Here is a 23,620-nt window from a genome sequence, read left to right as displayed (position 1 = left end):
TATATATAAGTCTAGGAAATGCTTTTGCCTTTCAAGATATAAATTTTTTGAAACATTTAAATGATAGAATTAAAGTGATTGGTTCTTCTGAAAAACACTAGTAAGATCTTAGTTTTATAAACAAGTTAAACATATTTGAAAGACAGGAAATTTTACTGTTACTTTTCCGCTCTTGACATTTTATCTTTGTTTTTTTTTTTGAACATTTATTTTTTTTGGCTGCTCCAGGTCGGGATCTTCAGGTGCAGCATGCAGGATCTTTTTTTAGTTGCAGCATGCAGACTTACTTAGTTGTGGCATGCATGCGAGATCTAGTTCCCTGACCATGGATCGAACCTGGGCCCCCTTCACTGGAAGCACAGAGTCTTACCCAGTGGACCACCAGGGAAGTCCCTTGACATTTTATCTTTATGAAACTTTTATAACAATTTAAAAATTTCAAAGAGTAAAGTACTTCTTTCTTTAAGCTTAGTTTCTCCAGCTGTAAATGACAGAGTGCTCTAGAAATTTTCTATATGGTCTATAGGATCATATAGGATCTATATGATCTCTATCATTATTGAAGATTTCAGTATAGAAATAAAAGCACAACTGTTCACAGAAGGCAAAGTATACACAATGCAATTTATAAACAGCAAATGAAGAGAATCACAAAATGGCAAGTTTCAAGAAAAACATTTTAAACACAAAATGTTTTGAAAAATCAGATTTGAAAAAAGTGATAATTTTAAAAGGTTGTGATTTAGCATAAAATTCATGTCTTTCATGCTTTATAAACTATGATCACAACTTCACAAACAACTGAATAATTTCTATACTAAATAAGAGAATGAACTAATCAAAAATTCAAAATTTTAATACCCTTTTTAGTCTCCATGAATTTTTCGTAACTATCTGGAAAATCATCTTCTGCCTTAGATTTTTCCACTGGTGCCACAACTGTTTTCCCTTCCTCCTCTTCATCTTCATTAAACCACATTTCTTCATCCTCTTCCAATGCCTTTGCATCTCTGCGAAATCTGTTACTACGCAATATAGATGGTACACTGTAAGAAATATATCACAAATATTAAGTAATAATTTAAGATTCCTGACCAGATTATGAGAATAAATATGTATAGCCAAGAGGAGCTGAAATAATTTTAACTGAGTATAACTTATATCATTATCACCTCAGTTGTGATATAAGATGTAACCAGAAGCCAGAGAACACTCCAAGGATGTTTGTACACCAACCTAAAAATTTATCTTGAGTTATGATATGGAGCAGTAATTTTTCATATAAAAGATTCAGTGTAGGGAGAATATACGACCCTCCTACACAACCCTGTACTATCTAATGATGGAAAGAAAATTCCTGGGTAAATTTCATATGTAAGATCAAACTACACATGATTTTGAACATAATTTTATAGGCTATAAATGCAATATACTTAAACAATACCTGTTCAGTTTCTGATTTTGTCTGTCTTTTTCTTGCTCATATTTAGTCTTCAATCCTTTGAATGTCTGAACATATTCAATCGATTCAAGTGCTTTATAAAAGTTTTCAACTATATGTGTAGTAAGAGACTTGATATCTTCCTGTATAAGCACAAAATTTATATTTCAAATATAATACAATGCTTGTTAGAAGAAAAACTTAAAAAAATTTTTTTTATAGTTCCAAAGCTGATCAAAAAAAAGGTTTTTCAAAATCATCTTCCAAAAATAAACATCCTAGTTTCTTTATACATGAGCCAGGACTCCACAGAACACTTGGAAAAAAGGAGAAGCAATTCACTGAAGCCCTCTTAGGGGGACTATAAAGAACATTTGAGAGGTAAATGTATTTAGTTTATGTTGTCTGTTTATTTTTTGCATTTACATAATAGCACCTTACAATTTAAAAAGCACTTATCACGTACAATTTCACTTGATCCTCATAACAATTCTATAAAATAGGTTTTATTATCCCTATTTTACAGAAAGGGAAAATTGAGGCTATGAGAGAGACTGGATGGCCTGATCAAGAGTGCACACCTAGTTAGAAAGCAGATGTTGAAATTATATTTTCAACAAACAATGAAAGATATTACTTGATGACACCTTGTTTAACTATCAAAACAAGATAAGCCTTACTTAAAAAATAAACAGATTCCTTTGACTATATCACATATACATATCTGGTAAAACAACTTGAATTCCTCTTGTATATTTCCACAGTTCTCTAGTGGTGTAATTTTTGTGAAATAAACTGACAGTAATAAATTTTAAATTCTGAATGAACCATTTTAAGTGATCACTGCAAATTAATGGGTGCAAAGCAGGCTCATCATTAGAAATAAATAAGTTGTGATTCAGGACTAATACAGGTAGGATATATACATGCCACTTCCTTAAAAGATACACCATAACCTGGTTGTATTAAGGACTGTTATGTCTTTAAACTAGTTCCCCTGAACCTCTGAATCAAAAAAATATGCAAAGGAGAAAAATTAGAAACCTAGGTAAAATAGTTGTGTTACACATTGAAACAAAAAAAGGTAAGTTTTGGGATTCAATGTACGTTTATCAACCACTCAAAATTATTTTCAGAAAAACAAATTCAATCATAGGAATAGGGATGGGGCTGTGAACATTACAATTCATTTTATCCATATCTCAACAAAAATTTTAAAGGAAAAAAATATATAAAAGTTAATCTCTAATTCATAGAACAGTACACTGTGAACCTGGGTTCAGATTCTTGGTGAGCTAGTCAACCATGTTCCCTTTTTTCCAAGACTAAAGATAGTACTTCTATCTTCTTCATCCTTTTTGCAAACCATACTCTTGGCAAGCGACTACTCTAAGAAAAACAATCTAGTCAGCCAAATAATCTTTACGTGAGAATAGTGTGTCATCAGTACAAATCTGATTTGTAAGAAACAAAACTAGAGAATGAATTTCTAGCTTTGACTTTCTTTTTTCAAGTTCTTTCTAACCATGTGGCCATTTCCTCCAGTGGAATCATTTCAGTGTGTGGGACAGGGTAAATTTATCTTACCGGTTCTTCAGTTATTCATCTTATCCCTGTTATTCACACAGAGCTCTCTCCAGATCTTTTTATGACAAATCTTTTGTTGCCTGACTGAGACTCAAGACTGAGCTGCACCATATCTTCAAGCCCTGCCTGTTCTCCTAACCAAATGAATGCACCTGCATAGGTCAGCTAATCACTTTGGGTGTCTCAAGCCCTCATCTATAAAATAAGGCAGTTGGAGTAATTCACCTAACTTCTCAGTTTCTTCAACTTAAAATTCCATGATAATATCCTACGTTTTATGCATTTTGTATCAATGTCTACCAAGGGAATTATTTTTCAATCTTTCTATTCATTTTTATCACTACCCTTACAAGAGATCACAGAGATCATATGAATGGCATGCTTGAGTGAAATGTCCACATATGCTAAATATCCTGAAACATATGGCAAAAAAATGGAACTGAGAATATAGCATAAACGCAGTTTAAAATACTATGCTGAATTTCACAATTTAAAATATTCACATCACTAAACATATAATTATTTTAATTTACTATGAATCTTTTAATATAAACTTACCACTCTTATAAATTCAAATAACTCAATAACAGCTGAATTCAATAGATTGTACCGAGTTCCATTATCCAGAAGAGCATTTATAACTGGCTCAAAAAGATTTCCCTTGGTGATGTAACGATTATAAAATTCATCTTTAAGGCCAATTATCCGCCTCATAAAACGAAGAGCACCTAATTAAAAATAATACAGGGAGTAAGTTGCTAATCTTACTAGTATTAATTATTATACAGGTACTTTTACATAAAGCAATGTATATGTTCTTCTAAAGTAAAAAGCAAAACTGCACTAAGAACAACTGGATTTTGCGAAAAACAGAATTAGGGAAAAACCAACTCAAAATTTGTACAACTTACGTAGAGAGCTAACGAAAGCCCCAATAATTGGTAGACAGACAGCTACAAGGCAGAGAGATTAAAAAATACACAAAAACCATACAACACAAATGCCGGCACTACTTAGAGCAGTGCTGGTGGACGTGGAGACAACGCAGTGAAGGCAGATCGGAATCCGTAGGGGCTGTCACTGAGAAGGGGACAGGCATGGTGCAACCTGCCAAGAGCCGAGACTGCCTTACCTCTCTGGAGGACAGGGCAAAGAGGGGAGTTGGGGGAGCTTTGGAGGTAGGTGCTTCTTTTTAGCTTTCTGAAAACACAGCCAAAGGGGCTCCTGCTACCAGTATACAGGAGAGCCAAAGGTTTTTTTACTTTTCTGATGAAAGCTATTCCAGTTCTCTTTGCCTTGGGAAAATCATCTGTGAACCAACACTACCTCCGGATTATAATAACATCACTCCCTTGTTTACCAATTGCTTATGAGCTGTTTAACCTTTGGTAAACATGTACTGTGGCAGATCAGACTGTATCTGTGAAAGAATGATAGAGTAACAAATAAGCAGTATAATTTGGCTTTTTACATTTTAGAATATTGAAAAGAAAATTTCCCTTTAACTAGTCTTTTCCCTAGCTAAATAAAGCTAAACAAATTTAGCAATATTATTGCTAAAACCTTTATGGAACACAAAATACTGTAATTTCAATCCCTTATTTTTTTATGTTTGATCTTTTAACTTGTAACCTCTCTCCTAAGTAGTTTAATTTATTCTACAGATACCACTAGCCACATCTTTTAAAACACAAGGTTTCTGATTTTGTAAGTCACTCTCTCATTTTAACCCTCTGTTCACAGATCTAAGTTATTAAAAGAAGTTGTGTCGGTCCAAAGAGGTTCTAAATATTATCTGAAAATAAAACAGAAATAGGCCACATAAGGTATAAACGTATGATAACTGTAAGACTAAACAGGTGTGGACAGAACTGCTAGACTTAAAACATCACCTCTTTTCATGGCAGGATAAGAAACAGTTTTCTTAAAAAGACTGAAGTATTGCCAAAGACCTGAGCAAACAGGCACTTTCATACACTGCCGGTGAATGAAGTAACATGCACACAAAGCTATAGTTAAAACAGCATTGTTTATAATAATGGAAATCTTGAAGCAATATAAACATTTAAATACTGGAGATCTGTTCAGTTATATCCATTTAAATGTGACAATTCTGCAGTCATTTCAGAAAGGACTATTTATAGAAAGCCATATAGGAAAGCCTAGTATGAGAACATCAACTGTTCCAAAGTTAATATAAAAATTTAGTGTAAATCCAATCAGGATGAACTGGATAAAGTTATATTTAAGTTACTGTGGAAGAACAAATGTCCAAGAACCAAGAAAATTATGAAAAGAAACCTGAGGAGGTACTTAGCAGATATTAAACTTTACAACAGAGATACTATAATGGCGTAAGAATAAACTTTCCCATTCATTTTATGTAGTGAAATAAAAGGATAGATAGTTCAGAAATAAGACACAAGTATATATGGTAACTTACTGAATACCAAAAGTGATATTTTAATTCAGTAAGGAAAATATAGTTTATTTAATAAGGTGTTAGTACAATTGGCTATACATCCAGAAGAAAAGAAAGCTAGACTCTCACTTCAAAGCATATGCAAAAACAAATTTCAGATGCATTACAAATATAAATGTACAAAATAATAAAAATATTAGAAGATAATTGAGGAAAATATTTGTATAAACTTAGGACATAGGAGACTTTCCTAATAAGCAAGACAAAAAAACCGAAAGCCATAAAAGAAAAATAAGACATATTTGTTATCATAAAGACTCTTATAGCAATTATATACAAAACAATGCCATAAATAAACGTAAAGACAAAAGACAAATGAAACTGGGACATTTTTTTCCCCAAAATGTGATAAACTGCTAATATCTCTTACAAGAGCTCTAAGAAAAAGATAAAAGGCAATTCACAACAGATAAAATGCAAAAGCACTAAAATGTAAAAAGATGTTATCAAGGAAAATGTAAATTAAAACACAAACAGAATACATTTTCCATCATCAGCTGGATAACATTTTAAAAAACAGTAACAATGAGCGCTATTCATTGAGTGCATTCTTCATGTCAAGTGCTTCAATCTTTTGGGAAAGTAATCTGGAAAGTAAATTAAAATTGAAAAAGGATATATTAAAATATATAAACATTTTGCTCTGGCAATCCCAATATAGGGAATCTATCCTATGGAAATAAACCAGTAAAGAAAGATTTATGTATTGGGTTGGCCAAAAAGTTCGTTCGGGTTTTATGGAAAAACCCGAACTAAATTTTTGGCCAACCCAATACCAGGCTATTTATTACAGTGCTATTTGGAATGACAAAATACCAAAACAATCCTGTAATCCATGCAGTGGAGAATGGTAGAATAAGTTGTGAAAGAGCCACTCTATGAAATGTTACTCAGTTATGTTTAGGAAAAATATTAATTCACACCATATCCGATGACCTAGCGTATTATTAAGGGGCTGAGACGTGTGTCAGCATGATCCTGTTTCTATAAAAATAAAACATGAAAACCTACACATGTGTGAATGTTTATGTAAATTTGCACAGGTATGGAAAAAGGAATGGAAAAGAAGTAGTGCAGGCAGTTAACAGTGGCTATTTTAAGGCCTTAAAAATAAAGGCAGTAGTAGGGAGATTAACCTTTTCTCTATACATTAAATTAAATGTTACATTTTAACTATGATGTTCATGCTCAGAAAAAACCCACAGGGCTCTTTTTATTTCGAGGGAGAAGGTTTCTTTACCTCTATCAGCAGGTGAAACTATGAGAGGAAACTAAAGTTAGGGTTCACCGAAAATCAACATTTAAGCAAACATCCGCATTTAAGTTTGACTTTTATTGGTCCAAGTGGTCTACTGAAGGGCTACCCATAAGTTATTTTCCATGTTCAAATAAATAACCTGAGTTATACAAATACATTTCAAGGCCCATATCTCAAAAATATAAAAAGAGTCACTACTAAATGACAGTTTGATGAAGCAGATGTAAAAGGCAGCAGGAGTGGTTCTATTAGTGAAATGTCATTGCACATGGTATTATGTCACAACTGAATCTAAATGTGAGCAATATGTGGGTGGGGGAAGCACTATGACCTATTCCTCTTGTCCTTTAAATAAAAGAAAACAAAAGATTAGTATTTCTCACAATCATCTCTTTAATAGCACATGCACTTGCTAGAAAAAAATAATTCCACATGGGTAACTCAGGCTTTTCTATTAAAAATGCTGTTCCATAAAACATTTTGTAAGAATGTTCATTGAAACTGTTACTTACACAAGGCCAGGAAAGTGTGCTTTGAATTCATCAAGACCAAGACTCTTCTTAGCAAGTCCTTGTTCATAATATAGTTTTTTATGTGATATGTGTGATGTTCCACACAAAATGTGAGTAGCTCTAAAATTAAGGCAAGCAGCTGTGCTGTTTGATAATTATCTACAAAGAAAGTCATCACATGAAAATAAACATTGCAATACATCTAAGCAAAGAGAATAAAGTGTACATCCTATATTTTAGAGCAAAAGTAAAACTGTATTTTCTTCTCCTTTTTGTATCAATTAAAGAAGCTACAGATTTTTATTTTTTCATTAGGTAGACTCTCCAGAAGTATTAGCAGTTTTACCTACTAAATAGATATTCTAAGGCTCTTATATAAAATATTTAATAATGTTAAATAAAAATGTACAAATATGATAATAAAGCCCTCACTGCATTGAGATTTTCTTGGTAATGTTTCCTTAATATGTGCTGTCATTAATATTAATGGATCTATAAAAGGGTCCACTGCACAGTAAAAGAGGAAATACCTTAAACTTTTTGCCTAAAGTGGTGTAACACAAATTTCCCAAGAAAAATTAATATGCTTTCTTTAAAGACATCTTTAAGGAAAGGACTTTTTTGGCTGTTTGAATATCAAGTGAAAAATATTACATCATGATTTTAAAACAGTAATCTTTTTAACATCAAATCATGATATCCATGAGAGGCCTACTGAAATATACCAGCTCTTTCTTCCTCAAGAGGCTTTGGTTTACACATTCATGGAGTGATTTAAAATTGCTTCTTGAACATCAAAATTGAATGTATAGGTAATTACCCATACCTACTGTAAATATTTTAGGCAAGAAAATATTAAGCTGTGAAGAAATTACGGAATCACAGCCTTAGAGAAAAGAAAAAATAACTGATGTCATCAAGTCCAACTATTTTATTTTTCAAGAAGACTACACAAATAAATATTTTGTGGCGCATCACATGATGCTATCAGGAACAAATCAGCAATCTTTTTAATAACAGAATGACCATCAAGTATACAAAATACAATTCTGGTATTTCAAAGACCTTTTCTACTTTAAATGTAAGTAAAGAGTTCTACTTGTTTCAGACCAATTTGTACAACAGCCATCACCACAGCCAGTATCTGAACTAGTTCCTCACCATTAAAATAAATTCTCTAAATTTCTCAATTCCTAAATTTTGTTTACAAAAGATCTTGTAACAGTAATCTGTAGTGTTAATTAAATGTCTTGTTTTCACTTTCCCAAATTAGGACATGAAATTACTCATCATATCTCTAATAATCAAATCTCTGAACTGCTTCCTAATTTGAAACTGGCTTTCCTAGAGCTTTGAAGGGCCTGGTAGACAAGACAGGAGGCCAGGTAAACACGGCATTATTTTCCATACTAACAGGCCAATATCTGATACGTATGTTCCAAGTAGAAGCAACCATGTTTATACTCAGATTCATGAACGATACCTACGCATAAGACTATTAATGAAGACTAGTTCCTAACTGATTGGCCTTAGTTTACTAAATTTACAAAATAAGAATGAACTAATCCTCAACTTTCAGACATCTCCTTAAAAAAAATGTCAGAAAACAAGCTCTAAATTTACAGAGAAAAACAAAAACAAAATTTCAACTGGGTTTTTCATCTTTTATATTGGAGAAAGTAGAATTTTTTTCTTTAAAAAAAATCTAGTTTTGGATTTTTTGGATGAAAATATGTCTTTCCTAGCTTTGTATAAGTGCATTATATTCTGAATAGAAAAAAACTTACAGTTTGTATTAGTTCATAAAGTATGAATGTACACTTACCGGGACAAATTGTGCTGTTTTTGTTAGATCCAACTATATTATCTAATAAAAAAAATTAAAATCAGCGACTTCAGTAATAATATCTCACACTTCCCTAGCACTTTACAACATACAAAGCATATCTCTGATCATAACCTCATTTTACCTGCATAATAACTATTAAGAATTAGTAGCTTCAGTCAATCTGAAATCTTTTAGAGAACTGGGTGCAGATGAAGAATTATTAAAAGACAGTATCATAAGTATTCTAATAAAATAACATAGATTTTAACAATTAGTCACTTATGCTTTGAATTTTTAAAAAAATAATTAGAACATTATAATTAAGTTTCGATTCCTAGGCTCACATCTTAGAGCACATTTATGTTAGGAAACACAAGAATGTACATCAGAGCATTGTTTGTAACAGGAAAAAGCTAGAAACAACTTACATATACATTAGAAGCAGGATGGCTAAATTACAACATACTCATACAAAAGAATACCATGCAAGAGTTAAAAATAAACTCTAGGTATCAATATGGATAGATCTCAAAAAAAGCATTGGGTAAAAAGGAAAAAAATGCAGAATAATGTGTACAATGTAAGTCAATTCATATCAAGTTTGAAACTGTGAAAAATAATACCACATTATACATGTCACAATAATATAAACAAACAGGGGTGATAAACTCCAAATTCAGCATTTCTTGAGGGATGGGGGTGGGGTAGAATGAGAATGCATAAGAAACTATCTGTAATTTATTTTCTTTTTAAAAAAACTGAAAAAAATATGACAAGTTAGTTTTGATAGAGCCAACAGAAAGTATGTATCTGTGATGCTATCATCTAAATATTTCTGTATGCTGGAAATGTTTTATTTTAAAATGAAAGTTAAAAATGCATTTGTTTTAATTTACATAAATGGAACCTTTCTGTAAAACATTCTGTGACATGCTTTTTTTTACCCAATTCATATTTTTGAGAACTAATCAGTCGACAGATCAAAATTCAATTATTTTAACTGCTAAATAGTATTCCATTATACGAATATACTACGTCTTCTTCATTTCCTACAATGAACAATGCAACAACATCCTTGTATCTGTCATGTATATGCATAAATGTCCCCTAGGATATAAACTCAGAAATGGAATTGATAGTATTATGTAGGGTGTACTATTTTATTAGTTTAGTAAACATTCTCTTAACTGACTTCCTCTTAATTGACTTAATAGATTAGCCAACATGTTCTGAGAATATGTCCCCCCCACCCCCACATATCTCATTTCACCAAGCTGAGTTGTATGCTTATCAAAGTCAGTCCTTTGTTTACACTAGTTGTATTTGGTAATATGATTACATAATTTAAATACTGCAGACTGATGAAATGTCACAGAACTGTAATATCTAAAGCTAAGTTGAATACAGCAGAACTCAATTAAAAAAATGATACCAACTTAGTCATACAAAACTATGAATACTTAAGTACTTAAAGGAAAGTACTTAAAACCATAGTAGAATTCTACACTCAGACCGCTTCAAAAATATGTTTAGGTTTTCTCTCCACTATAATAAACTGAGACCAGGAACTGTAGCTGATGAATTATGGGTGCAATTTATGTAAGAATGCAATATGGAAATACAATAAAAAAAAACACATACAAAAAAAAAAAAAAAAAGCCTTGACCCTATACAAACTATCAGTAAATGAGCAGCATTTAAAGTTAATGTTTATAAATAGTTTATTTTTTAAAATTATTCTCTGCTTTAACCAACTTTTTTGATTAACCTAATAACCTGATCCTTATGTTTTGAAATTAGAGAGTTTTTACTGTATTGCCAAATATGTCTCCAAAATGATGGTTACCTTGGATTTTGTAGGCAATATACTCTCTGCACTTACTCACTCTAACATTAACTCTAACAACTTTGGGAACAATCTCCTTCTTTTGCTAAGTGTTTACAGTTCTCTTCTTCAAGGTGTAATACTTTTTGCCATGTATTCTATATCATTCTCTACCACAGACACTCTGAAGCAAGGGAAATCATGATTTTATATTGCAGTTTAAAATTTTCAGTAGTAATTTCCCTGTCATAAAAAGCACCAAGTAAAGTGCCTGTTAGCTATAATACTTATCTCACTCTTTTAAAACAGAAATCATAAGCAGGTAAGTAAGAGGCCCCACCCTTTTCACATTTGTCTTCTGAAGTATTGGTCAAAAGTGGTGCTGTGAGGACATGCATACAATGGTTGTAGAAGAAATTTAGAAATTCACTTTTTTCAGTTTTCTGAAACATACAGAATTAAAAAAAATACTTTATTATCTTTATAATTAATAAAACATCTTCAAGAATTAGTAGTGCAGGTCATACACAAACAAGAGATACTTTAAGATACTGTGAAAGAATCAAAAAAAACTTGTTATATTCACCTTAACCTTATTTCTGCAGAACTGAAAAATCAGATCTATTTCATATTACATGTTCAATAAAAATGAATGTAAGAAAAAGATCAGATAGCATTATAAGAAGTTTTTCCAGGGAAAACTATCTAAAACAATTTTTTTTCAAATACGCGTGGGATATGAAATGCAATGAAAAATCTATGTGAGAGCAACTTTAACCGTTTAAAATTTGAAACCCCAGATTTCACAATGTATTCAAATTTGAAAAAACACCAAGTTGATTTATCAAGCCACTAGAAATGTTACAGATTTTAGATTTATTTTTTTTAATTTTAAGAATTTATTACTTGGAAATTTGGAAAATAATTCCTTTTGGTTTTTTGGCCATTATTTTTTATATAACTGGTTCTATAAACTTGTAATGATTTAAAAATAATATACATTTTCTCTAAACTTGAGTGAAGTCTATAAAGGAGAAATATCCCAGCATTTTGAGATAACCACTGTTAATATTTTGCAACACTTCCTTAAGTCTTTTTTTGTGCTGACTCCTTTCCTTACGCAGTTAAGATCATTTGGTATATGTTTTTTTCTTTTTTATTGTGATAAAAAACATATAACATAAAATTTACCATCTTGACCATTTTTATAGTTCAGTAGTGTTAATTATATTCACATTTCTTTGTTTTAATTTTTAAGAGGTTAACATACAGAGGCCAAGGGTCATAAATAGAAGTGCTAACATTTTACCAAGATTTTAGCAGATTAAAATCTTGTACTTTGCTGCAAAAACAACTGCTAGAGGAACATTACTGCTACTTGAATTCTGAGTGTACAAATGTTTGAATATTCGTTTTTCAAAATTGTACAAATTTACAAAATTTTGATTTTTACATATATTTATATATTTATACATAACTTATTGTATATAAAATAATCTAAAACTGACTAGACCAAAACGTTTCTATCGCAGAGTAATTTCTTACATTAGTTGTAGCCAGCATGTTCTCTGGATCAATTAGAGTACGAAGAAGTCCCATTAACTGAACAGCACCTCCTAGCTCAGGATCAGTGTCACAGATCATTTGTTCAATTACTACATTAATGAGAAGGATATCCTGAAAGAAAATGTGTTTCTGTGAGACCTGGTTTGGATATAAGACAAACGTACCAGCTGAAAGAACAAAATCAGAATCATACAGAAAAAAAAAAAAAAAACAAAGAATGGATGAACTTATTTAAACCTTTTTTTCCTAATGTTTTCAAAGTTCTATAAACACACTAGAGCATAAAGAAACCCACTCAAAAACAAAACAACACAATGCAAAAATCAGAGCACACAACAGCTTACAATATCATCAATACAGGCAATGGAAAACAAAATCATTTACCAGAAATTCTTGTTCACTGGAGGTTCTAACATATTTTCAGTCTAGGTTTTAGCCTCAGGCATGAATTTAGAAGTTGACTAAACCCAAGATTACACACATCAAGTGATCAGGAACATAGATTATGTCACCTTCTAACAAGAAAATCCTTTCTGACAAAAATATGAGAAAAAATAACCCAGTACACAGCTCTCCACAGGAGGTAAATGGGTACACATTGTGTTATATAATGATCTAAAGCAGCCAAATAGATTTATTATTACATTAGTAACATGTTGTTGGGTCTTAATATAAAGAGCTACAAAGCAGCTTTGCAGATACAAAATTTACTTGCTTTCTGCCTGTATTTTAAAGGTAGATACCTTAAGCATTAAAGTAGGATACAAAGTGATGGTTCAGGTCAAAGGAAAAAGTTTTGACATCAACTCAGAGGATTTGAGCACAGGTTTATTATTGGGGGAAGAAAGGTAGTAACTGAAGGAGATGAAATAAGAGAACTGCATGGAATGAAGAAAAATTTGTTGAATTGGGAGAATTTTGTAAAATAATAAAAAGAAAAGTTCCAGTATAAAGCACATTTTGTAATTATTTTGCTTTTCTAGTCCCTCCCAAACTTAACATACTGTGTTATGCTAAAATATTTCCCTGTGAAACTGTGATATTAAATGCAATGAAGAACCATCAAAAACCATGTCATAGCAACTTAACTGCTTAAGATTAGAATCTCACCCTCTACCATGTCTCAATATTTGAACACCAATGAATAATTCTATCATGGCATCAGAAACAATAAAATTTCTTCAAAGAGAAATTATGAAATATAATTCACAGAGCTACATTAATAGACTCAAGCCTTACTTCAGTTAGAGGAGAAAGAGCAAATTCTACCGTAATCCGCTCCTGTTTCTTATTCTGGTATGTTCAGCAAAGTATATCACATATAAAATGTTAAGATATTACAAAAGGTATCAGCTAGTGAGCTTTCTTCAGAACAATGATATGGTATTTACTTACTTTAAATTCATACCAGTGTGTACAACTTGGATTCTACCACTTAATTAGGGGCTCAGATAATTTGCTCAATTATATATAAGCAATTACATAAGTTCATTCCTCCTCCTACATAAGTTCATTCACTTAAAACTAGGCCAAAAAATATATATATATATATATAAATGATGAATTTAAGTTACATCTAAATGAAAACACAGTTGCAAGAAAGACTTCTTAAGGTATAGCTCATATACTGAAATAATATTTCAATATATATACTTTTAAAGCTTTTTACCCTTCTCTCTCAAATGCAGTTTCTTACAAATCCTGCCTCATAAGTACCAATACCAAATTCTGTTGGTCTACAAGCAAAGATAAAAGGGAAATGACCTGTGCTGACTGAGAGTCCCATAATCTGGTGACTTGTTGAAGTGAAAAAAGCCAATTTATATATTTCATAGTGAAATAGACTGCTACAGAGAACTATAGCCTTTTCAGGAGATAAAAACTGCCTTTCTCAAAGACGTGTAAAACTTCCTTGACAGACAAAGGTATATGCACCATTGAATGCTATTCTGTAGAACTTTTTAGGGTACCCGAGCTTGAGAAAGCAAGGGCACAGAGGTCAGTAGGTAAACGGGAACCTTCGGGTTTAAAAATTATGCTTAGATAAGATGTCTAGAATACACAAGAAAATAATTTGGAAGCCTACTAAACAGTAGAGGAAGCTTAACTGTAAAGTAAGCTTTAGCAACAGTCTATGACCGTTTGCTCTCTAAGACCACCACTGGGTCAGAGAACTCACACTGACAGAAAATAGGCTACAATACAAAATAGAGCCCTGGAGGAAAGGCATCTTCCATTGCCTATCTCAGATGCAGCCACAGCTGAAAATGTCCTAAGGGAAGGAACCTAAGCTTTGGAAGAAAATGGGCAAGGAAAATTCTTTAGAGAACAGAACCAGGGAAAGCTGGTTTGGTTAATCAAGAACCTCCAGGGACAATAAGTCTAAGCTACTGATATTCAACAAATATTTGACAGACCAGTGCATCATAGCTGTGAATGAATGACTGCTGTATGTATGTTCTCCCTTTTCCCAAACAAAAGTAGTTCAATTGTGATGTTGGGGCAGATAAATTATCTTTTTGTTTAAAGGTCCCTGAAACATAAGGAGCCTTATCTGGACCTGAAGAGGACTGCACAACACCCAAATATTCTGGACGTGAAGTCTCCAGACTGGATACAGAAGTCTCCCTTGAGGAAAGGGTGAGTGATGAAAGAAAAGTGTATATGGACGTTAGGTAGTTACAGAGATGGGCTGTGGCTGATACTACTATATGCCACCTTAGTCTCTATTCTCTTTGTCCTGCTAACAGACCCCAAACTTTGTTCAGAGAGGCTATGTACTCAGCTAAAACGCTGTATTTCTGTTTCCATTGCAGCTAAGGGTGACTCACCTCTGGTCAAAGAAATACAAGTAAAAATTGCTAAATGGAACCTCTAAGAAAGAGCTTTAAAATGAAACAGAAAAGCTCTCTAGCTCTCTCCATTTTGCCCTCTGCTCCCTTTCTTCTTCCTGCTTGGAGATGGAATAGCAATCTTGCAACCTCAAAGTAACAGACATTAAGACCAGAAGCTCAGGATGACTGACTCATAAGATGAGTCTTCTGGCATCATGGAGCTGCTCCTTGACTAACTGTGACATGAATAAAACAAAATTTTTATTAGGTAAAACTATTATAGGCTGGTTTTTCTTTCTTGTTTTATGATTAAAACAATTACAATTAACATAATACCTACCCTCTTAGCAAATATTTAAGGATACAATATTAATTATAGGTAATATGCTATACAGTAGATCTCTAGGACTTGTTCATCATGTAAAAGTGAAACTGTATCTTTTGACTAATACCTCCCTGTTTCCTCTACTCCCCATCCCCAGGCAAGCACCATTATACTCTCTGCTTCTATGAGTCTATTTTATATTCCTCATATAAGTAGTACCATATAGTATTGTGTCCTTCTGTGTCTGGCTTATTTCACTTAGCATAATGTCCCCCAGGTTCATCCAAGTTGTCAAAAGTGGCCAGATTTCCTTCTTTTATTAAGGCTGAATAATATTCCACTGTATGTGCATGACAAATTTTCTTTATCCATTCATCTGCAGATGAACACTTCGGTTGCATCCATGTCTTGGCTACCATGAATAATGCTGCAGTGAACATGAAAGTGCAGCTATCTCTTCAAGATCCTGATTTCAATTTCTTTGGATTTATATCTGTAGTGGGACTGCTGAATCATATGGTAGTTCTCTATTAATTTTTGAGGAGCTTCCACACTGTTTTCCATAGTAGCTGCACCAAGGTACAGGCCCACACAGTGCACAAGGGCTCTCTTTTCTCCACATCCTTATCAAGACTTGTTACCTTTTGATTTTTTGATAAGAGCCATCCTAACAGGTGTCAGGCGATACCTCATTGTGATTTTGATGCACATTTCCCTGATGATTAGTGATGATGATCACTTTACCTGCACCTGTTGGCTATTTTTATGTCTCTGAAGAAATGTCTATTCAGTTCCTTTGCCCATTTTTAAATTGGGTTGTTTTTTTTTTTTTTTGCTATTGAGTTGTAGGAGGTCCTTACATGTTTTGGATATTAATCTCTCATCAGCAACTGTGTACAACTCTACACTTTTATTCCCCAACCCACATACTATGTTACTGATATCAGAATTTCTTTTTATACTGTGTATCTATTAACAAATTTCTGTAGTTGTAGTTATTCATAATATCTTGTCTTTACCTTTCATACTGCATTAAAAGTGATTTACATACCACCATTAGATTATTCCATTGGTCTATATTTGCCTATATATTTACCTTCACAGCGAGATTTACACTTTCATATGCTTTCATTTTGTTGTTCAGTGTTCTTTCATTTCAACTTGAAGAGCTACCTTTAGCATGTCTTAAAAGTCAGATCTAGTTTTGACGAACTCCTTCTTCAGTTTTTGTCTGGGAAAGTCTTTTTTCTTTATTTCTGAAGGACAGCTTTGTCAGGTAAAGTATTCCTAGTTGGCAGTTTTTTTTTCTTTCAGCACTTTGAATATATCATCCCATTCTCTACTGGCTTGCAAGGTTTTTGCTGAGAAATCCGCTGAAAGCCTTCCTTTGTATGTGATGCGTTTATTCTGTCTTGCTCTCAAAATTCTCTCTTCTCTTTGATTTTTGACAGTTTTATTATAATGTATCTCGTTGAAGACCTCCTTGGGTTGAATCTGTTTGGGGACATATGAGCTTCATACACTTGGATGACCTTATCTTTCCCGATAAGTTTTTAGCCATTATTAATTTAAACATGCTTTATGTCCCTTTCTTTTTCTTCTCCTTGAGACTTTCATAATGTATATATTATTTTGCTTTATGGTGTCCCATAATTCATGTAGGCTTTCTTCACTCTTTTTCATTCTTTTTTTTGTTCTGATTGGACTGATTTTAAACGGCCTGTCTTCAAGTTCTCTGATTTTTTCCTCTGCTTGATTCAAGTCTGCTGTTGAAGCTCTTTATTGATTTTTTTCAGTTTAGTCACTGTATTCTTCAGCTCCAGAATTTCTTCTGGTTCTTTTTTAGTTTCTCTTTGCTGAACTTATTTTATGTATTGTTTTCTTGATTTTGTTTAGTTATCTGTGTTCCCTTGTAGCTCACTGAGCCTCTTTAACACAATTATTTTGAATTCTTTGTCAGGTAGTTCATAATTCTTTTTTTTTTTTTATTTTTAGGGTTGGTTACTGGAACTTAATTTTGCTTCTTGTCAAGTTTCCCTGACAGCTCTCACCTAGATTTTGGAAGTCTCATGGAGGTATTCTTGTCTGTGGATGGTTGTTAAATCAGTGTTTCTGTTGCAGGGATAAGGGCTGGAACTTCCTATCTGCCATCTTGCTGACCTCACTCCTCATCTTGCTGATATATTAAGCCAAACTCATTCCTAAGTGATACATTAATTTCTTACGTCTTTCCTTTTTTCTGTCACAGGTCAGGCCTTCTTTTTCCAGTTATCTCCAGCTGTTAGAACTATCCTTCTAAAACCGAGACCTGATCAAGACATTCTTTTGCTTAAAATAGCTACAAGATAAAAGATTCACTCTTTAGACTGGTTGTATAGGTAGTAAATATTCTAACCCTGTGCTGTCCAATATGATATCCACTTGTCACAAGAGACTTTAAATTAAAATCAGTAATTCCTCAGTCACGCCATCTACATTTTAAGTACTTAATAATAGTCATAGGTAGTGATTGGCTACCTTGTTGGATGGTTAAAGAATAAACATTTCCATCATCATAGAAACTGAACAGCACTCTCCAGGCCTTTTGTTACAGCTTCTTTGTTGAAGAAGGGAAAAGGAAAAAACAGACAAAGACAAAGCGAACAGACTTAGATAAAGAGAAAAAAAGAGGGAGGAGAAAGGGGGCAAAAAATGGGAATATTTCACAATCAATAATATCAACTGCCACACTCAATGATATTAAAGTCTTAAAAAAGTTGGTTTCTAAATCCTTGCGTCAGATGGGTTTTTTTTTTAGTATTTTGAAGTCTCATTTTAATAAAACACGAGTAGTTATTAAAGTAACACAAAAGAGACACAAATCCACAAACTGTTCTATTCTGAATAAGAGCCAGTCTTTTGCAATAAAATCTACTCTGAAAATAAACATCAACTCAGACTTCCATTTTTGGCCAAGATGAAGTGACAGGAACTAGATTTACTCTTTTACCTCAAACAACAACAAAAACCCAGACAAAATATATGAAACTACAATTGGTAATACAGTAAACATCAGCCAATGAAAGACACTGAGAGATGGGTAACAAATGAGATGAGCCCTATGATACATGTTAGGTATTATTATTATTAATTACTGGATTCTGCAAACTAAGTAAAAATCAACTTCTAAAAAACTGGAATTAACCACGTGTCTAGAGATTATGTTGTATATAGCAGCATGGAATAGTAAGACAGTCTTATCCCAGAGGTACACTCACCTCAGCTAACAATTAAAATTAGTCTACTACAATGCATTACTATACCCACTTCAAAGTAATAATGTGCTTTCAGAGACAATGAACAAATAGTTCCTAAGAAATGTAACTAATGATTTAACATTCATCAATGAACTAAAAGTATTACCAGCATTATAAGTTGTCTGTAAAACATGCTTCATTTTCTTAGCAAGCCTGGTGAACAGAAGGAATAGCTAAATTAAAAGACTCAGCCTCTAACTGCAGTACAGCTAATAACTAGCTATGTAAGTGACCTAACTCTTCCATGCCTATTTCTCCAATGGAACTAAAGTCTAGTGGTCACTAAAGTCAGACCACTCTCAAAATTCAAGCCAGCATTTCTAATTGCCTGTTAAAGTTCTTTATTGGCATTAAAACAAATCTAATTTTCCTTAACCTGCTTCTCCAACAATGGCATTAATCTGGCTAGAAAAGTCATGCTCAAGCATTACGGCAAAATAATCGAGATGTAAGACAAACTACAGGAAAATTCCTTCTTCGGATGTCAAACTATGACTTGATCTGAAAATAAACCATTATAGAGTAACCCCAGTGAAATTATTCCAATGCTGGGTCACCAAAATCTATTCTAGAGAACACTACCTTAAATTTACAGTCTTAAGAGGGCCCAATAACTCCTTTCCCATTAATGCTTGCTTACTCCCATGGTCTCTTTGTTTAACTTCTCTTTACACCACCATAGTAGCTTTGCAATTACAACCTTCAATTTAGAACCAGTTTCTAAATACTTGCAAAATTCTGGGGTCTAAGTCAGGGGTCATTAAACTACAGAACTACCTGGCTGGTTGTTCACTTTGTAAATAGTTTTACAGTAAAACATTTACTGGAACATAGCCACACCTATTCATTTTCAAACTGTCTATAGACAGTTCATACTGAAGTGGCAGAGTTATGACAGAGACCAGAGGGCCTACCAGTCTTATTTACCTTTTGGTCCTTTAAGAAAAGTTTGCCATCCTTCATTTAAATAGCAACATTTAAGTGAGTTTAACCACAGTTTCTGGGAGATAGTTCAAAGTTTTAGTTGTTTCTAAATCAAGTTTTAGAGAAACGATACTCCTGTTGGTTTCATCACACTCCAGCCTCATGCTATTCTTAGAAACACATACTTTTGTTTTTAAAGTACATTTAAGTGGGTGTAAGAATTTTTCAATATTGCCAAAAATACTGAAAATATATAATTAGCAATGGAGGGAAAGTTTTGGGTATCTACACATGGAATTTAGAGATTATCCCGATTATCAGGTGACATCTCTATTTTCTGATTGGGAAACATAAAGAACATACTTTATTTCATTGCTTCTAAGACAGATTTCTTAAAATTTTAACTTCTTGATGTTGAGATATATTTTATAACCTATGGCATTACACACTCACTGTTAGCCAAGTGGCAATCATGACAAAGTTACATGAAAAATTTGTACTTACACTTTCTGGTAAGATCAAGAAAATAACAGAAGCTGTGTAACTTAGATTCCATGTATATAGTAAATAAGAGGAGAAAGAAAGAATGGCAAGAGCAGGAAGAATATTCTGAGGTAACAGGATAAAAATAACTGATGTATGTTGTGGAAACACTACCAGTTTTTAAAAAACTATCTAAATGTACAAATCATAAAAAAAGCTCATGCATATGAAATTTGCTCTTGCAGCTACTTGAATGAAGGTTACAAGTATTACAGAACCAATACTTCTTTCAATCCATTCTGATGTGTTCAAAGAAAGCAGCAACAGTTCTTCAAATTCTACAGAAGAACTTAATCTAACTTCTTTAGTCTGTGAAATGGCAAAACAGCCTGGACAAAGAAAACTTAAGCTCACTTTTTAAAGTTGGGGGAATTTCTTGGTATGATGTGTTGAAGGAAATGTTACTTCTGTACTATTCCTGACACAAAGAAATAACCTGAATTGAATCATGAGGAAACATCAGACAAATCCAAATTTTCGGATATTGGAACAGAAAGTTTTCATTTTTGTCTTGGGTAACAAGGGGATAACTGGGACAACGGATAAAATCTGAATTAGGACTGTAGTTAGATAACAGTATTGTAAAAATGTTATTTAATTTCCTGACTTTGATAATTATACAGTGGTAATGTAGAGTTTTAGTAGATAGACACCAAAGAACATAGGGGTAAAGGAGCACTGTGACATCATTTCCATACCTTTTTCTTCAATGATTCAGAAAAAATTAATTATATATTTATGTATGCAAATATGTACATACAAATACAAGCAAAGAAAGACAATGATAAAGCAAATGAGAAATAAAGTATTAACAATTGGGAAATCTGGGTAAAGTGTATATGGGAGTTCTTTGTACTATTACCGTAATTTTTCTGTAAATTTAAAATTACTTCAAAATAAAAAGTTAAAAATTGACACAATTTTAAGAAATAAAATGTGATATGTTCAATACAAAATACTGAACAGTCAACCCATAGAGATTAGCTTACGTATTAATTTTAAATTTCTTTTTATGGTAAATTTCGCTCTCTAGAATTATTTTGAAGCAAATTCCATGTATACAATTCTAGAAATAATTTAGTAAAAAATAAAATAACCCTAAAGCTAATATCATATCTATAGAAGTTAACATATGAATTTATTCCTAAGTGAGAAATACACTGAAAATACCTGCCAAAATAAGTAGTTCAGCAGTAGCTGTATTACTTATCCAGTCAGATTCTAAAAGAAGTTTTACTGAATGTTTCAAAGGTCATTAGCATAAAAATGTTTGAAATCTGTAGCACAGCAATTATTGCTAAATCTATCCTTCCAGCTTGGATAGAAATAATGACTATAGTAAAAAAAGTTAATATTGCTATTTCCTTGTGCCTCAACACATATTTTAATACTGTAATCCATGTTCCTAAAACCAAATCTGCTCCCACAGTAGCAGAAAGAAAAGTTTGAATGCTGTGCATTTCTTTTAAGACAGCATCAAAATATCAACTGCCCAATGAATACACAGGTAAGTTATTTCTTCTTTCTTTTAAACATTACTACCAACTCAATATAGTAGAATTCAGCATGTAGAATCCTTAATTTTAGAAATTAAAAAAAAAGTAATTTATCTTCATTTGTGGGCTAACAATTTTGAGGCAACAAAAATTTTAAATTGGAAAATTGTTAGACCTGAGAAAATTCAGGGAAATGAAAGACCTTGAAGACTGTGACTACAAGAAAAAGAGAAATTAAAAAGGGACTTTTCATTGTTAACGATCAGTAACTGCTTCCCCATGTCTCATGCATCAACTAAATGTAAACAAGAAAATCGTTCTAATGAAAACAGAAATAAAAGCTGTAAAAGTTAAGAATTCTAAGCTAGTAAATTATTATTCTCATAGTCTGAGAGATTTTATGATGAATGCTCTTAATCCCACACATCACTAAGGATGAAGCAATAGAAGTATTAATTTCAAAGTTATCTTTCGTAAAGGATGGCACTAAGATAAGAATTTCAACAGTGAGATTATAAACTGATTACTAAAACTAGGTATTTATTTCTTTAAAGTCAGATGTAGCATCATTTGGGTTTTTTAAACTTTAAAATATACTTAACACAAAATATTTCTTCTATTTCTTTTCTACTGCCTAAATAATAGCATTAGCCCAAACCCATTCTAAAACAAAATTGCTTTAAAAAAAAAAACACTGGAAATATCTAACAGATAGAATGTAAAAATCTAACTGGACATTAATAAAAAATAAAACATATAAAACAACTATAGTTTAATTCAATAGTAACAAAAACATAAAAGAATCAAATAACATTGGGAATCTAAACCTTCTTTAAGAAGGGACATAAGTGTGTCTGTGTGAAAAAAAAAAAAAAAAAAAAAAAAAAAAATAAATAAATAAAGTTAGGTTTCTTACTCCAACGAGAAAAAAAAAAAAGAAAAAAAGAAGGGACATAATTGTATTTCAGTTATTTTCTATTTAACACTAACATATATTTAACATAAGAAAGGGTACTTCAATTACAGCTATATGTTCATTTTGTCTTTAAATAGGTTAAGGGGAAAGTTTAAATATTTTTGTAGTGGGAAAACACAACATTGGTTTCATTACTAAATGTTCATCCCCACTAAAAAAACAGACACATTTGAACCAGTAAAAGCAACTTCTTAGTTATACTAGATAAGTGCCTGACCTAAGGGTTTAGAATTATATTTCATTAGTACTTGAAACTTTTTTTAAAACCAAGAATTAAGAATTTGATTCATTAAATCTATTTATCTCAGTAATAGTTTGAATGCTTTTTTTTTTTTTTTACAATAAACAAATCAACTGCCACATATTCTGGCCTTGCCAAAGTCACAACTGATCAGAAATCTATTATTATTCTTCACAAACAGTAAAAATTATGTTTATGACTTTTCTCTCAACAATTTGCAACCACTATTTTATAGGTAATTCATATAGAACCAGAGCATTATCACTTACGTCATCACTCTGCTGGGCTTCCTGCATTACAAATTCTCGGACCATGGATGGACTAAACTCTACTAGATAAGAAAATATATCTGTAGCAGCTGATCTGACTTGCAAATCATCCATGCCCTGATAAAAGGAAAATCAGGTTACTTAGAGACAGTGAACAAAAGTTATGCCTGCGTTCCCCCTTTTTCTCCCAAATCTATGCCAAACAAATTTTTGGATT

At 32.3% G+C, this 23,620-nt stretch overlaps 1 protein-coding gene across 2 annotated transcripts in view; it reads right to left on the bottom strand.

Annotated features, from left to right (window-relative positions):
* Nucleotides 1-23,620, bottom strand: part of PPP4R3B (protein phosphatase 4 regulatory subunit 3B) — a 67,385-nt gene that overhangs the window by 13,858 nt on the left and 29,907 nt on the right. The window contains exons 7-14 of one of the 2 annotated variants that reach the window (XM_059943303.1): nt 23,404-23,520; nt 12,479-12,610; nt 11,274-11,376; nt 9,106-9,147; nt 7,281-7,439; nt 3,587-3,756; nt 1,445-1,584; nt 862-1,025 (exon numbers count right to left, since the gene is read on the bottom strand). In XM_059943303.1, coding sequence (XP_059799286.1) covers nt 862-1,025; nt 1,445-1,584; nt 3,587-3,756; nt 7,281-7,439; nt 9,106-9,147; nt 11,274-11,376; nt 12,479-12,610; nt 23,404-23,520 — 1,027 coding nt within the window. Of the gene's footprint in view, nt 1-861; nt 1,047-1,444; nt 1,585-3,586; nt 3,757-7,280; nt 7,440-9,105; nt 9,148-11,273; nt 11,377-12,478; nt 12,611-23,403; nt 23,521-23,620 lie in introns of both variants that reach the window. The other variant, XM_059943302.1, reaches the window with a different exon arrangement.

Source organism: Balaenoptera ricei, chromosome 13 (genome assembly GCF_028023285.1).
Source record: "Balaenoptera ricei isolate mBalRic1 chromosome 13, mBalRic1.hap2, whole genome shotgun sequence".
NCBI lineage: Eukaryota > Metazoa > Chordata > Mammalia > Artiodactyla > Balaenopteridae > Balaenoptera > Balaenoptera ricei.
The sequence above is the reverse complement of the archived record's forward strand: the minus strand, read 5'-3'. Positions and strand labels throughout refer to the sequence as shown.